General features: G+C 55.8%; 1 protein-coding gene across 1 annotated transcript in view; it reads left to right on the top strand.

The window, feature by feature from the left end:
• The first annotated feature begins 10,550 nt into the window (after positions 1 to 10,550).
• The window catches only part of ABCF1 (ATP binding cassette subfamily F member 1), a 272,552-nt gene continuing 269,917 nt past the window's right edge, over positions 10,551 to 13,185 (top strand). Inside the window, exon 1 of the mRNA XM_085637078.1 lies at positions 10,551 to 10,879. Coding sequence (XP_085493204.1) covers positions 10,786 to 10,879 — 94 coding nt within the window. The 5' untranslated portion in view covers positions 10,551 to 10,785. The remainder of the gene's footprint in view (positions 10,880 to 13,185) is intronic.

The raw sequence follows: 13,185 nt of genomic DNA, 5'->3' as shown, positions 1-13,185 counted from the left end.
AAAACATTCCATTCATCATCACCACTCCATCCTTCCGTGCATCACATTGACACTGGCTGAGCAGCTCGGGGCAAAGCAGGCGCCGGGGTAAACGCTTTACCCAGGCGTCTGCTTACATCACTTCGTTTGACTTTTCGTGCATGGATGCACAGACGGTAATCACGCTGAATGGATATAGCCTCTGATGAAGGGCGCTGTCCCGAACTGCATTGCGATCTATATAATGGAGTCAGTTGAATCCAATGAATTTTGATTCTTGTCTTTACGTGTGAATTTGCAACACGGAGAACATAATTCAAGAATAAATTAACTTTGTCATTCAATAAATGGCTATTTGCTGATTACAATTATACGACAAACAAGTAATTATTAAAGGGAATTCACCCAAAGGAGTGCCAAGTGGGGACATTGATCTCATTGAAGATAACGCAAACTGCATGCTTTGACAGAATTGCCACACGTACAGCCGGGACCAATCGATCATTCTGTGTCATATAACACCAGTGTAATCCTGACAAAATCAGCGGTTGTGCAAAGGTTGAAACCGCTGGTGGATAATTGCACACAGAATACTTGACGCTGCTCGAACTCCAAAACAGACAGAGTCTTCTCCCAATACAATGCTGTGGCTGTGAGTAGAATGATGAGACAGGATATTTTTCCCTGTCAGACAACCCAGGTTCCTTAAACAAAACACAGCGTGGCTGGTGAGGCACAGCACGCCAAAGCTTGTCACCACACACATGAGACCCAAATCCTGTAACAACAGAAGCACGCCCTGGCTGGGGCTGTCTGATGTAGAGGACACTGATGGAGCTGCAGGGCATTCTGTTACTGTCTTGGTGTTGGAGGGAGGCCCACCGGGTAGTCGGGGAGACTAATCCGGCACCTTCCTACTGCAAAGTTATAGCCGAGCGCCGCTGAGAAGCCCCCTCAGGGAGGTCTTTCTCCTATGATCGTACTAGGCCCAGTAACACCACCCCACAGGACTCAATAGCAGTTGCGAGATTAGGTTCTTTATCAGCAGTAATACGTGCAATATTTACAGAGGGATCGAGGGATCCTGTCAGAGTCTCAGTGTTCGTTCAAGAGGATAGGGTAGCGGGACAGTCTTCGTGCCAGCCAGGCACGGGAGGGCTCTGCGCCAGACCTTGGATGCTGGTCTCAGAGCGGCTCGGACGTGGAGAGCCGCGACGTCGTCTGCAGGGCTCAGATGGTAGTTCCGCTTAGGTCGAGCCGCGACGAGGTCAGCTGGGCTCTGGTGGTAAGGTTCAACAAGGTCGGGCCGCGACAGCGTCAGCAGGGCCCCAAAGGTTCGTGAAGGTCTTTAAGCACGGTGGAGCCGCGACGTCGTCAGCAGGGCTCAAGGGTTGGTTCAGGGTGAGTCTTCTTCCGTAGGGTCAGCCGCGATCCGATCAGCAGGGCTCTTGACTCCAGGATACAACTCCTGCCCTGTTGTCGGGTCGCCCCAGATATAGGACGGGAGCCCTTTGATGTCCGGACCCGTGCGCCCGGAGGAGGCGGAGAGGCCGGGGAGGGAGCGGCCAGACGCCCAGCAGGAGAGGCACCAGGCCCCCGAGAGCTGTGGGGCGATCGCACCTAGGTGTGGAAGGACGGTTGGGGGTCCCATCGATACTGCCCTCCGCTGGGAGTGGGAAGGGCTCACGTGGTATCCCCCGGACCAGGGGTTGGCGTCTCGATGTCGGGCCTCGCTGGGACCGAGGCCGGGTAGAGCAGGGTCATACAGGTGGTCACGTGGAGTGACGTGCAATCCAAGATGGGGGAGCCCCGATGTGCATGGGACCTCGTGCGGCTTAGCGCGGGGAAACAGGACCACGCCACGAGGCCGGCTCCCACACGCGTCCCCCCCAGCTGAAGGCAGGGAGAGTCACCCATCTTCTTGGGGGTTCTCCTCGCCGAGGCGGAAGAATCGGGACAGGCCGTCAGCATTGGCGTGGTCGTTGCCGGGCCGGTGTTCAACAGTGAAGTCCATCCCTTGCAGCGAGATGGACCAGCGTAACAGCTTGGGGTTTTCGCCCCGCATTTGCATGAGCCACCGCAAGGGCCGGTGGTCAGTCTGGACCCTGAAGTGGGTACCGAAAAGGTAGGGCCGGAGCTTTTTGAGAGCCCATACCACAGCGAAGGCCTCCCGCTCGATGGTGCTCCACCTCTGTTCTCGCGGCAGCAGTCGGCGGCTGATAAAGGCCACCGGTCGGTCGAGGCCCTTGGCGTCCAGCTGGGAGAGGACTGCCCCGACCCCGTACTCCGAGGCATCGGTCTGGACTACAAATTCCTTGCTGTAGTCGGGGGCCTGTAGCACAGGGGCAGCGCACATGGCTGCTTTGAGAGTATCAAACGCGGTCTGGCAGCGGGGCGTCCAGTGCACCGCCTTGGGTTGTTTCTTTGAAGTGAGTTCTGTAAGGGGGCCCACAATGCTGCCGTAATCCTTTATGAAGCGTCGGTAGTAGCCGGTGAGGCCCAGGAATGCCCGGACAGCGGTTTGGGTGGCGGGGGGCTCCCACGCCTGGATGGCGTCCACTTTTAACCGGAGGGGGGCCACCTGGCCACTCCCCACCTGATGGCCCAGATAGGTCACAGATCCTTGACCGATCTGGCACTTGCTGGCCTTAATTGTGAGCCCGGCTCTTTGAAGAGCGGCCAGGACTTCCCCAAGGTGTCCTAGGTGCGCGGCCCAGTGGTCGCTGAAGACAGCAATGTCATCGAGGTAGGCCGCGCTGAAGGCTTCGAGACCGGCCAGGACCTTATTTACCAGCCTCTGAAAGGTCGCTGGGGCGTTCTTCATGCCGAAGGGCATCACCCGGAAGTGGTAGTGGCTGTCGGGGGTAGAGAAAGCTGATCGTTCTTGTGCGCCGGGAGTGAGCTTGATCTGCCAGTATCCAGCGGTGAGATCAAAGGTGCTTAGGTAGCGGGCGGCCCCTAAGCGATCAATCAGCTCATCGGCTTGTGGCAAAGGGTGGGCATCGGTCTTGGTAACTGCGTTCAGGCCCCGGTAGTCGACACAGAATCTGAGTTCGGGGGCCGTGCCGGGGGCGGCGGCCTTCGGCACCAAGACTACCGGGCTGGCCCACGGGCTGTCGGAAGGCTCGATGACTCCGAGGGCGAGCATCTTGGCGACCTCGGTCTTTATGCAGGCCCGGACTCGGTCAGGCACCCTATAGGCGCGGTGTCGTACAGGGGGGCTATCCCCCGTGTCCACGTCGTGGACGCACCAGGGGGTTACCCCGGGCGTGAGAGAGAAGAGGGCAGCGAAGGGTTGCAGTAGCTTCTGGCAATCATGGTGCTGTTCTGGTGTCAGGGTGGCGGAGAGGTGGACGCCCTCTAAGGAGCCGTCTTGGCTCGAGGACCCCAGGAGGTCTGGTAGGGGCTCGGAGTCACTTTCACCCCCATCGTCGGTAGCCAGTAGTAAGCTTAGTTCAGTTCGGGCAAAATGGGGCTTGAGCCGGTTGGCGTGCAGGACCCTGAGGGGGTTCCTCGGAGACTCCATGTCGACCAGGTACGTGACGGGGCTCTTCCTTTCAACTATCTTGAAGGGCCCGGTCCACTTGTCCTGCAGGGCGCAGGGGTCCACGGGTGACATGACCCAGACTTGCTGGCCCGGCTCAAACTCGACGGCTGAGGCATTCTCGTCATACCAGCGTTTCATGTCTTCTTGGCTGGCTTCAAGGTTGGCTTCTGCCAGGGCACGGAACTTTCGAGTCTGGTTCCGCAAGGTGAGGAGGTACCGGTAGACGTCGAGCGGGGCACTTTGGACGTTCGCCTCCCAACCCTCCTTGACCAGGCTGAGGGGCCCTCGGACGGGGTGCCCATACAACAGTTCGAAGGGGCTGAAGCCCAGGGACTTCTGTGGTACCTCCCGGTAGGCGAACAGGAGGCAGGGCAACAGGACATCCCATCTCCTCCTGAGGGGCTCTTCCAGGCCCTTGATCATCCCCTTCAGGGTTCGATTGAACCGCTCGACCAGTCCGTTCCCCTGGGGGTGGTAAGGGGTGGTGAATTTATAGGTGACCCCACATTGTTGCCAGAGGGATCTCATGTACTTCAAGATAAAGTTCGTCCCCCTGTCGCTCACCACTTCTCGGGGGAACCCCACCCTGGAGAAGATGCCCATCAGGGCCCGGCCCACCACTGGAGCGGTCACAGTTCGGAGGGGAACAGCTTCGGGGTACCGGGTGGCGTGGTCGACCAGTACCAGGATGAAGCGGTGGCCCAGGGCGGTTCGGGGGTCGAGGGGCCCCACGATGTCGATCCCCACTCGTTCGAACGGGGTGCGGACGGCTGGAAATGGTTGTAGGGGGGCTTTCACTCGTCCCCCAGTCTTCCCGCTAGCTTGGCAGGTCGGGCAGGACCGGCAGTGTTGGTCCACGTCTCGTCTCATTCGGGGCCAATAGAAATGGGTCACGAGGCGGCTGTACGTCTTGTCCCGCCCGAGATGTCCGGCGAGGGGCACGTCATGTGCCAGGTTCAAGAGGAATTCTCGAAATCGGAGGGGGACCACCAGCACCCGGCTGGCCCCTAGTTCGGCGACTTTCTGCTCGCTATACAACAAGTCATTGTCCCAATAGACACAGTGGGTTCCCGAGGGGTCCCCCGCAGCCTGGGCGGCCGCCTGCTGTCGGGCCCCCTCGAGGGACGGGCAGCCCTTCTGTTCTTGCTGGAATTGTTCGTGGGTGGGGCCCCCGTCGTGGCGCCACTGGGCCAGCTCGGGGATCTCGCTGAGGGGAGCGGCCTCGTTGGGAGAAAGTTCGGACGGCCCGGCCTCCTCGTCAGGTTCCTCCGGGCCGGAGGAGGTGGAGTGTTTGGGGCCCGCCGGCTTGTCGGGGGCCGGGGCCGCAGCTGGCTGGACGGTCATGGACCGAGTGGTGGCGCAGGCCCACTCGGGTAGTCCTAGCATCACCAGATGCTCTCGGCGCTCCACCTGGGCCCAGGGGGAGCTCTCTAGGTCGTTCCCCAGGAGGCAGTCTACCGGGGCGTCGTCGCGGACAGTCACTTTTAGGGTGCCGGACACTCCTCCCCACTCGAAGGGGATTCGGGCCATCCGGCACATGCTCTCGGTGTTGTCGGCGGTCCGGACAGGGCAGAGGACATGTGGTAGGATCTGTTCGGGGGTCACCAGATGGCAGCGGACAGCGGTCACACTGGCCCCAGTGTCCCGGAGGGCCTCGGCCCGTCGCCCATTGATGGTGACCCACTGTTGGTACTTCTGGGTGTTGCTTGGGATGGGGGCGCGGGGCACCATTTCTCGGGAGCCCAGGCATACAAGCGACATGGCGGCTGGTTCCCACTCGGGGGACCCGTCGTCGTGGTTCTCCTCCTCGTCCTCTCCCTCCCCTAGGGCTGCGGCGGCAATTTGTCGGGGAGGTGGCCCCGTGGTCCCGTTCCGTCGGTTCACGGGGCAAGCCGGGTCACTTGCATAATGGCCGGTCTGTTGACATCCGAAGCAGGTTACTGTTGGTTGTGGTCCAGACCGGGCGATAGGGGTCCCTCTTCGGCCCTGGGTCGGGGAAGCGGGGTTGGTTGTTTGCCCTCGTGGCGGACTTCGGGGCGGTCCAGCTGGGAATTCTCGACTGCGGTGGGACCCCCCTCCTCCGCCGCGCTGGCGGGGAGGTCCCGTGGTGCTCCGTTGGTAGTCCCCCACGGGGTTCCGGGGGACCCGGGTGTTGACCCATCGGTCCGCTTCGGCGGCGAGCTTCCGGGGCTCGGTCAGTTTACTGTCCAAGAGGTGTTGCCTTAGTTCCACAAAGCAGTTGTTGGCGAGGTGCTCCCAGACAATGAGGTCGAATAGTTCGTTATATGAGGTGACCTTGCTCCCTTTGATCCATCCTTCCAACGCTCGGCTGAAGAAGTCCACGTATTCGACCCATGTGGTACCGGGGATCTTCTTGCAGTCCCGGAAGCGTTGCCGGTACATCTCGGCCGACAGTCCGTAGCGTGTGAGTAGGGCTTCCTTCATGTGGTCGTACGAGGTCATCACTGCGTCGGGGAGTTGCAGCAGGGTATCCCGTCCCTCGCTGAGGAACCTCCCCCATAGGCCGGCGCCCCAATCCTTCCGGGGTACCCGATGGGAGGTCATGGCGACTTCGTACGCTCGGAACCATTGCTGTATGTCGTCATTTTTATAGTACTCTTTGACGACATCCTTGGGGATGTGGACCTTTGGCTCGGTCGGGGGCAGAGCGTCCCGGGCTCCGGGGTTGCTGGTCTCCCCAGTTTTAGCTTTTAGTTCAAGTTCTTTAAGGCTCCTCTCGTGCTCGAGGGTTAGCCGTTTCTCCTCTAGCTCCCGATGCCTTTTCTTCTCCTCGATCTCTTCTTGTAGTCGTAGTTGCTCCAGGGCTATATTTTTCTCCGCTAGTAGGAGCTCACCGTCCAGCCGGAGTCGGGCAAGGTCCATTTCGTGTGTCCGGGCCCTTTCCCGTTCTCGTATCTCTTCGGGGGAAAGGCTGGTGTCTGGGATGGTTCGCTCCCCGTTTGTCGGGGCCGTGGTCGGCAGGTTTCCGTCCCGGGCCGAGGTCCCTTCGGCTCGGGGTGGAGGGGTCTCGGTTTCTGCCCAGGCTTTCAGGGCTTTCTGCATTTCTTCCTTGGTGCCCAATCCTGTGGTTGGGATCCCTTTGTCTTTGCAGAATTGTTTGAGTTCCTTGTGGGTGTATTCCTCCAGTTTCTCCAACTGGAAGGTTGCGGCCACGGTTGCTTCTTGGCCATCCATGGTTCCCTTTTTCTCTTCTCGTCTGGTCAGGTAGTGGTTGCGTTACTTGCTTGTACGATTGCGTTTGCTCGGATCCCGTCGCTGGCCACCAAATGTTGGAGGGAGGCCCACCGGGTAGTCGGGGAGACTAATCCGGCACCTTCCTACCGCAAAGTTATAGCCGAGCGCCGCTGAGAAGCCCCCTCGGGGAGGTCTTTCTCCTATGATCGTACTAGGCCCAGTAACACCACCACACAGGACTCAATAGCAGTTGCGAGATTAGGTTCTTTATCAGCAGTAATACGTGCAATATTTACAGGGGGATCGAGGGATCCTGTCAGAGTCTCAGTGTTCGTTCAAGAGGATAGGGTAGCGGGACAGTCTTAGTGCCAGCCAGGCACGGGAGGGCTCTGCGCCAGACCTTGGATGCTGGTCTCAGAGCGGCTCGGACGTGGAGAGCCGCGATGTCGTCTGCAGGGCTCAGATGGTAGTTCTGCTTAGGTCGAGCCGCGACAAGGTCAGCTGGGCTCTGGTGGTAAGGTTCAACAAGGTCGGGCCGCGACAGCGTCAGCAGGGCCCCAAAGGTTCGTGAAGGTCTTTAAGCACGGTGGAGCCGCGACGTCGTCAGCAGGGCTCAAGGGTTGGTTCAGGGTGAGTCTTCTTCCGTAGGGTCAGCCGCGATCCGATCAGCAGGGCTCTTGACTCCAGGATACAACTCCTGCCCTGTTGTCGGGTCGCCCCAGATATAGGACGGGAGCCCTTTGATGTCCGGACCCGTGCGCCCGGAGGGGGCGGAGAGGCCGGGGAGGGAGCGGCCAGACGCCCAGCAGGAGAGGCGCCAGGCCCCCGAGAGCTGTGGGGCGATCGTACCTAGGTGTGGAAGGACGGTTGGGGGTCCCATCGATACTGCCCTCCGCTGGGAGTGGGAAGGGCTCACGTGGTATCCCCCGGACCAGGGGTTGGCGTCTTGATGTCGGGCCTCGCTGGGACCGAGGCCGGGTAGAGCAGGGTCATACAGGTGGTCACGTGGAGTGACGTGCAATCCAAGATGGGGGAGCCCCGATGTGCATGGGACCTCGTGCGGCTTAGCGCGGGGAAACAGGACCACGCCACGAGGCCGGCTCCCACACTTGGCTTGTATTTCTTAGCTTTCTTAAGTACCTTAGTGGTTGAATCCTCAATTTCTTGTAGAAATCTTTATCGCTTGCTTCAGAATACACGCATGGCTATGTCTCCAAATCGTTACCAAAAATGTTGTAATCAAAGTCTGGTAGCCGAGTGTCCTTTAAGTTGATTTATTCAGATTTAGTTGCAGGTTGGTACATCCATAGGGAACAGCCCACCAGGAGCAGCCTGCCTGCTGCTCAGCCCATACTCCAACAGTCAGTCCACACCTCACAGGCACCCCAAACATTCCATTCATCATCAACACTCCAAGCAGCAAAATTCACGCTGGCTGAGCAGATGGGGCAAAGCAACAAGGGAGATGCATAAATACCTAAACAAGATATAACAGTCTTCTACTGCTAGAGTGGGCTCCCCTGCTTGCTCGGGCCTGCCCTTACTCTCCAGCTTGTGGTGAATCCTTTGGACCCTGTTAGTCCCAACATTGCTCCTTCTTCACTTTCAACGTCTGTTGCAGCTGCCAAGGCTTGTTGGTGCTCCTGTTGGACACCGACACCCTGGTTCTCGACGCCTGACGTGGGGCAGCTTGTTCATGGCTCCTGGTCTTCCTCAGCATCACCTGGTCCTCACAGCTGCAGCGACAAGGCCACCGTCATCACTTCTGATCCGTCCGTCATCACTGGACATTGCTCTTCCGTGCCTCCTGGCTACCCCCGAGTGCCATAGACACTGTCCCCTCTGCTTACAGGTTCCTCACTTCAAGAATCCACCCTTGGATTCCACTGGACTCTTGCACAGTCTTCTCCAGCGGCATCTTTCCTGAAGTCCTCCATTGTGCTCTATGGCGGTTTCCAATGTCACTTCGCACTAATGCACCTGGCTTCCCTGGTGTAGGTATACTTTTTCCTGGGGTACTCATGGGTGGGGTGACTCTTCAACCTTCTGTATTCCACTGGATTTCTTCATGGTCCACTAGGAAGGGTCCTTCTTCTTCAAAACTGCAACCGCGACTTCCCCGTTGACTTCTATTGGACATGCAACTGTGTTCCCACTCTGCACACAGCCTCCGTGGGGTTCTTGGGTACTTACCTTGGATTTTTCCCTGTGTCCCCAGCTGCTCTGAGTTTCCTGGTCCAAGTCCCGACTATAGTCGCAGTTCGCCTTCCACTTTTTTAGTATATGATTTGGTCTCCCCCTGGAGACCACTGTATTTTGTGTTTACTTACCTATTTGCAATTGACGTATTATTGTGTATTTGTGTTTATATCTCCAGGTAGGAGATATACCAATGTGTTAGTGAGTGTTGTGTAATAAATAGACATTTTCCTATATACACTGTGTAGTTTTTATTTAACTTACACCACATGATTAAACTGGTAAAACAAGCCGATTAACACTCCTTCAAGAGAAGACTGAAGGCTGCGCTCCACAGCTACCAGCTTGAAAGCTTTCAAAGGTTATCAAACACCACTAAAATCACCATAAGGGTTGCCTGGATTAGTGCAAGTTGCTTCACTTAAATTAGTGTGCACCATATACTAAGCCAACCTCCTGCAGACGTGATTCAGTTAGATTGCTTGTGCTTCAATATGTCAGTGTGGAAAATACATCCTCCACACTATTATTTTGGAATCTCTTACTTGCCTGCTCTAAAATGTTGGCATGCTTGGTATGCATACACATCAAAATTTCACATAAACCAAGTAGGAGATTAATTAAAAATAATAAGGAGAATGTATTTCCCCCATTGACTTTTATTGAAGTAGAGGCAATTTCAGTCAGGAGACTGACAAAATATAGCAATTTTTGTCTTCAAAAATCAGAATTCTCCTGCTTGAATCGGGTCTATTGGGCTTCATGTATGTTGTATGTTGACGATTGAGTCTTTTGGGAAGGAAACTGGGATATTATCAAAGAGGAAGGTTTGTTTTATTAGAATGGACATTTTTATTGTTTGTCCGGCATTAGAGGGTGAAGAGGAAGTCCTTCCACTTGCCAAGCATCATGTTGATTTAATTCATTTAGTCTGCCTGGACTAACTGCTCATGCATGTATGTGGGAAGCTTGCCAGCTGTGGTGTTTCTTGTGAAAGAACAGAATGCCCTCACTCACTGTGGTTAGCCTCTGCCTTGCCCCCTGTCCCCAAGCTGCACGCCGGAGAGGGAAGACAACTGTGAATGACACAACAACAGACCCATAGCTGCCAGGTTTTCAGGTTCCGTTGGTGTGACATTCCCATCATTCGTGTATGTGCATCATGCGTGACATTTCAATACGTGAGGAGTGACACTTTACCTCAAGTATGTTCATGTACTGAACCATATTTCGAAAGACAAAGAAAGGGCCTATTTGACCGTGTAGCTAGAAGATGCTCCCCGCCATAAATAAAGTCATAGAAAGGAAGCTGCCACACAACAACCTTACAACTACACAACAAACAAGCGTCACAAGCTTTTCCATAAAACAGAGCCTGTCCTCATGATTTCTCAGTGTTCCCTGCTCCTCCCAGCACTGGTTTCCGTTTATGAAAATGACAATATTCCAATTTAAAAGATGAGGAGCCCGATTAAAGGCCGGAGAGGGAGGCCCCGGGTCTTCTGTTGTCAACACACACATATAACCTGACACCGATCCAACATGGCGCCCATGCACAGCCGCTGCGGCTGTCACAGTCCTCTCTCTATGTCTATGTCGGCAGTGACTGAGTTCTGACACTTGGCACCGCGCTGCGCATGCCCGCAATGCTGTTCAGCCGCCGCGCCTGCGCACTCCTCTAACCGAGCGGCATGGTGGGAGATACCCGGCGCTGGGTGTGCACGTGAACTCTTCTGGCCTCACGAACTCGCAGCCGGTAGCAGGAGGAGAGCGCTCGCGACCCGTGACGTCAGCAGTTTGAGGAGAGCGCGAGCCCCCTCGTGACGTCAGAGCCGAGGTAGACCGTGACGTCAGCAGGTGCCACCATGCCGAAGGCGGCGAAGCAGCAGCAGCCGGAGGAGGAGGAGTGGGAGGGAGAGGACGAGGCGCCGGCCGGGGTCAAGAAGAGCGCCAAGGAGGGTGAGTGGGGGCGAGGAAGAGGGGAGGGGGGCTTGGACGGCCCCCCAGGGACACGGAGGGGCCCCCCAGGGACACGGAGGGGCCCAGAGTGGGAGGTGCAGTGTGAGGTGCGGAGGTTCATTATTAAGGGACAGATGGGACTAGGATGAAAGAGTGTGAGGTGGAGTGAGGGTAGATGCTGGTGGCCGTTATTTAGGGACAGATGGGGCTGGCATGGAAGAGTGAGGTGGAGTGAGGGTAGATGCAGGGGGCATTATTGAGGGACAGATGGGACTGGGATGAAAGAGTGAGGGTAGATGCAGGGGGCATTTTTGAGGGACAGATGGGACTGGTATGTTAGAGTTTGAGGCGGAGTGAGGGTAGATGCAAGGGGCATTATTGAGGGACAGATGGGGCTGGGATGGAAGAGTATGAGGGTGCAGTGAGGGTAGATGAAGGGGTCATTATTGAGGGACAGATGGGATTGGGATGGAAGAGTGTGAGGGTGCAGTGAGGATAGATGCAGTGGTCATTATTGAGGGACAGATAGGACTGGAATGGAAGAGTGTGAGGGTGCGGTGATGATAGATGCTGGGGGTCATTATTGAGGGACAGATGGTGCTGGAATGGAAGAGTATGAGGGTGGAGTGAGGGTAGATGCTGGGGGTCATTAGTGAGGGACAGATGGGACGAATGGAAGAGTGAGGGTAGATGCTGGGGGTCATTATTGATGGACAGATGGGGCTGGGATGGAAGAGTGTGTGGTGGAGTGAGGATAGATGCAGTGGTCTTTATTGAGGGACAGATGGGACTGGGATGGAAGAGTATGAGGTTGGAGTGAGGGTAGATTTTGGGGGTCATTATTGAGGGACAGATGGGGCTGGGATGCAAGAGTGTGAGTGTGCAGTGAGGATAGATGCTGGGGGTCATTATTGAGGAACAGATGGGGCTGGGATGGAAGAGTGTGAGGTGGAGTGAGGGTAGATAATGAGGTCATTATGGAGGGACAGATGGGACTGGGATGGAAGAGTATTACCAATAGTGCGGCGCTCCTCGCAGATCACACTGTTGAACTTCCCAAAATGGCGCCAGAGCTTTTGTCTCCGTTTAGCTTCTCGTTACATTTACACAACCCAAGTCCTATGCTTAATGATTGTCCCTCAATTGTCAACATAGTTTCTCTTGTGTCAACTTTCACCCACTCACTGACTGCTTCATGGCATTTGCTGCTATGATCTCACCCAATGAGGATTCACCCGAAACCACTGGATTCGTTCATGTGAACCAGAATCTGGTCCCCTAAAACATTTTGTTGAAAATTCCCCCAAATTGTTGATGCAACCACATTTACTGACCAGCAGGCCTGAAACTGCAGGCTCTTGTAGCCTGAAGATGACCCCTTGTGACGCAAGACAATGTGGTGGGTGTAGGCTCCATATAAATGGGAGATAGTGCGGAGAGGCTCGCTGTTGAGACAGACTGTGGGATATACCAGGGGATTCTGCTGTCCATCCACCAACCCCCCCCCCCCACCCCCCACCATTCTAATAAGAAATTGGCAGTGATGACGTGCAGACCGACCTGTGCATAGGAGAAGAGCTGAACATGTTTGATGGCCCGCCACGCTGACAGAGCACCATACTAGTGAATCCTGGTCCATCTTTCCTCTCAAACAATCTAGTGGATGGGCTGGCTGGGAAGCCTTCTATTCTATTTAGTGTGCCCACAAAATAGCACACACAGATTCTATTCTTCAGCTGGACATAGTCGTGTGCCTATTCAATCCAGAGCACCTGGTTGAAAGACCACCCTAGGGGTTGAAAGGCAAGAGACATTCCACCATGGTGTGATGAGTTGTGATGGGTCCAGGGGTGGCATTTAAAATGTGCACAACACTGGTTTGAATTGAGGAGAGCAGGGCTGTTTGTCCAGGCTTGTTTACATTGCGGTTTGCTGGAAGTCATTTGGATCAAATGAAGACCCGGAAATGTGGAGCAGTGGTGGCAGGAAGGGGCGGCCTGATGCCAAGTCAAGAGGAAAGGGACAAATACCCCACATTATGCCGCAGGGAGCCCTGTGACTGAGTGTCCATCTAAATACTTGTGACACAAGAACGGCCCTAGGAAGATAACTCTGCAAAGTGGGGCCTAGTGTTGGTTTCCTGAGACAAGCTGCTGAACATAATAGACGTGTCACTGAAGATCTCTTATCTGTACTGGAGGCCGGCATGAAAAACTGTTCACACACCACTGTCTCACAACGTACTACAACAATGCAAAAATCCACTTACACAACGGTAACCTGGGAATAGCAGGTATTCCAGAGGA

This window comes from Triturus cristatus, chromosome 1_1, assembly GCF_964204655.1.
Source record: "Triturus cristatus chromosome 1_1, aTriCri1.1, whole genome shotgun sequence".
Lineage (NCBI taxonomy): Eukaryota > Metazoa > Chordata > Amphibia > Caudata > Salamandridae > Triturus > Triturus cristatus.
This window is presented reverse-complemented; position numbering and strand designations above follow the sequence as displayed.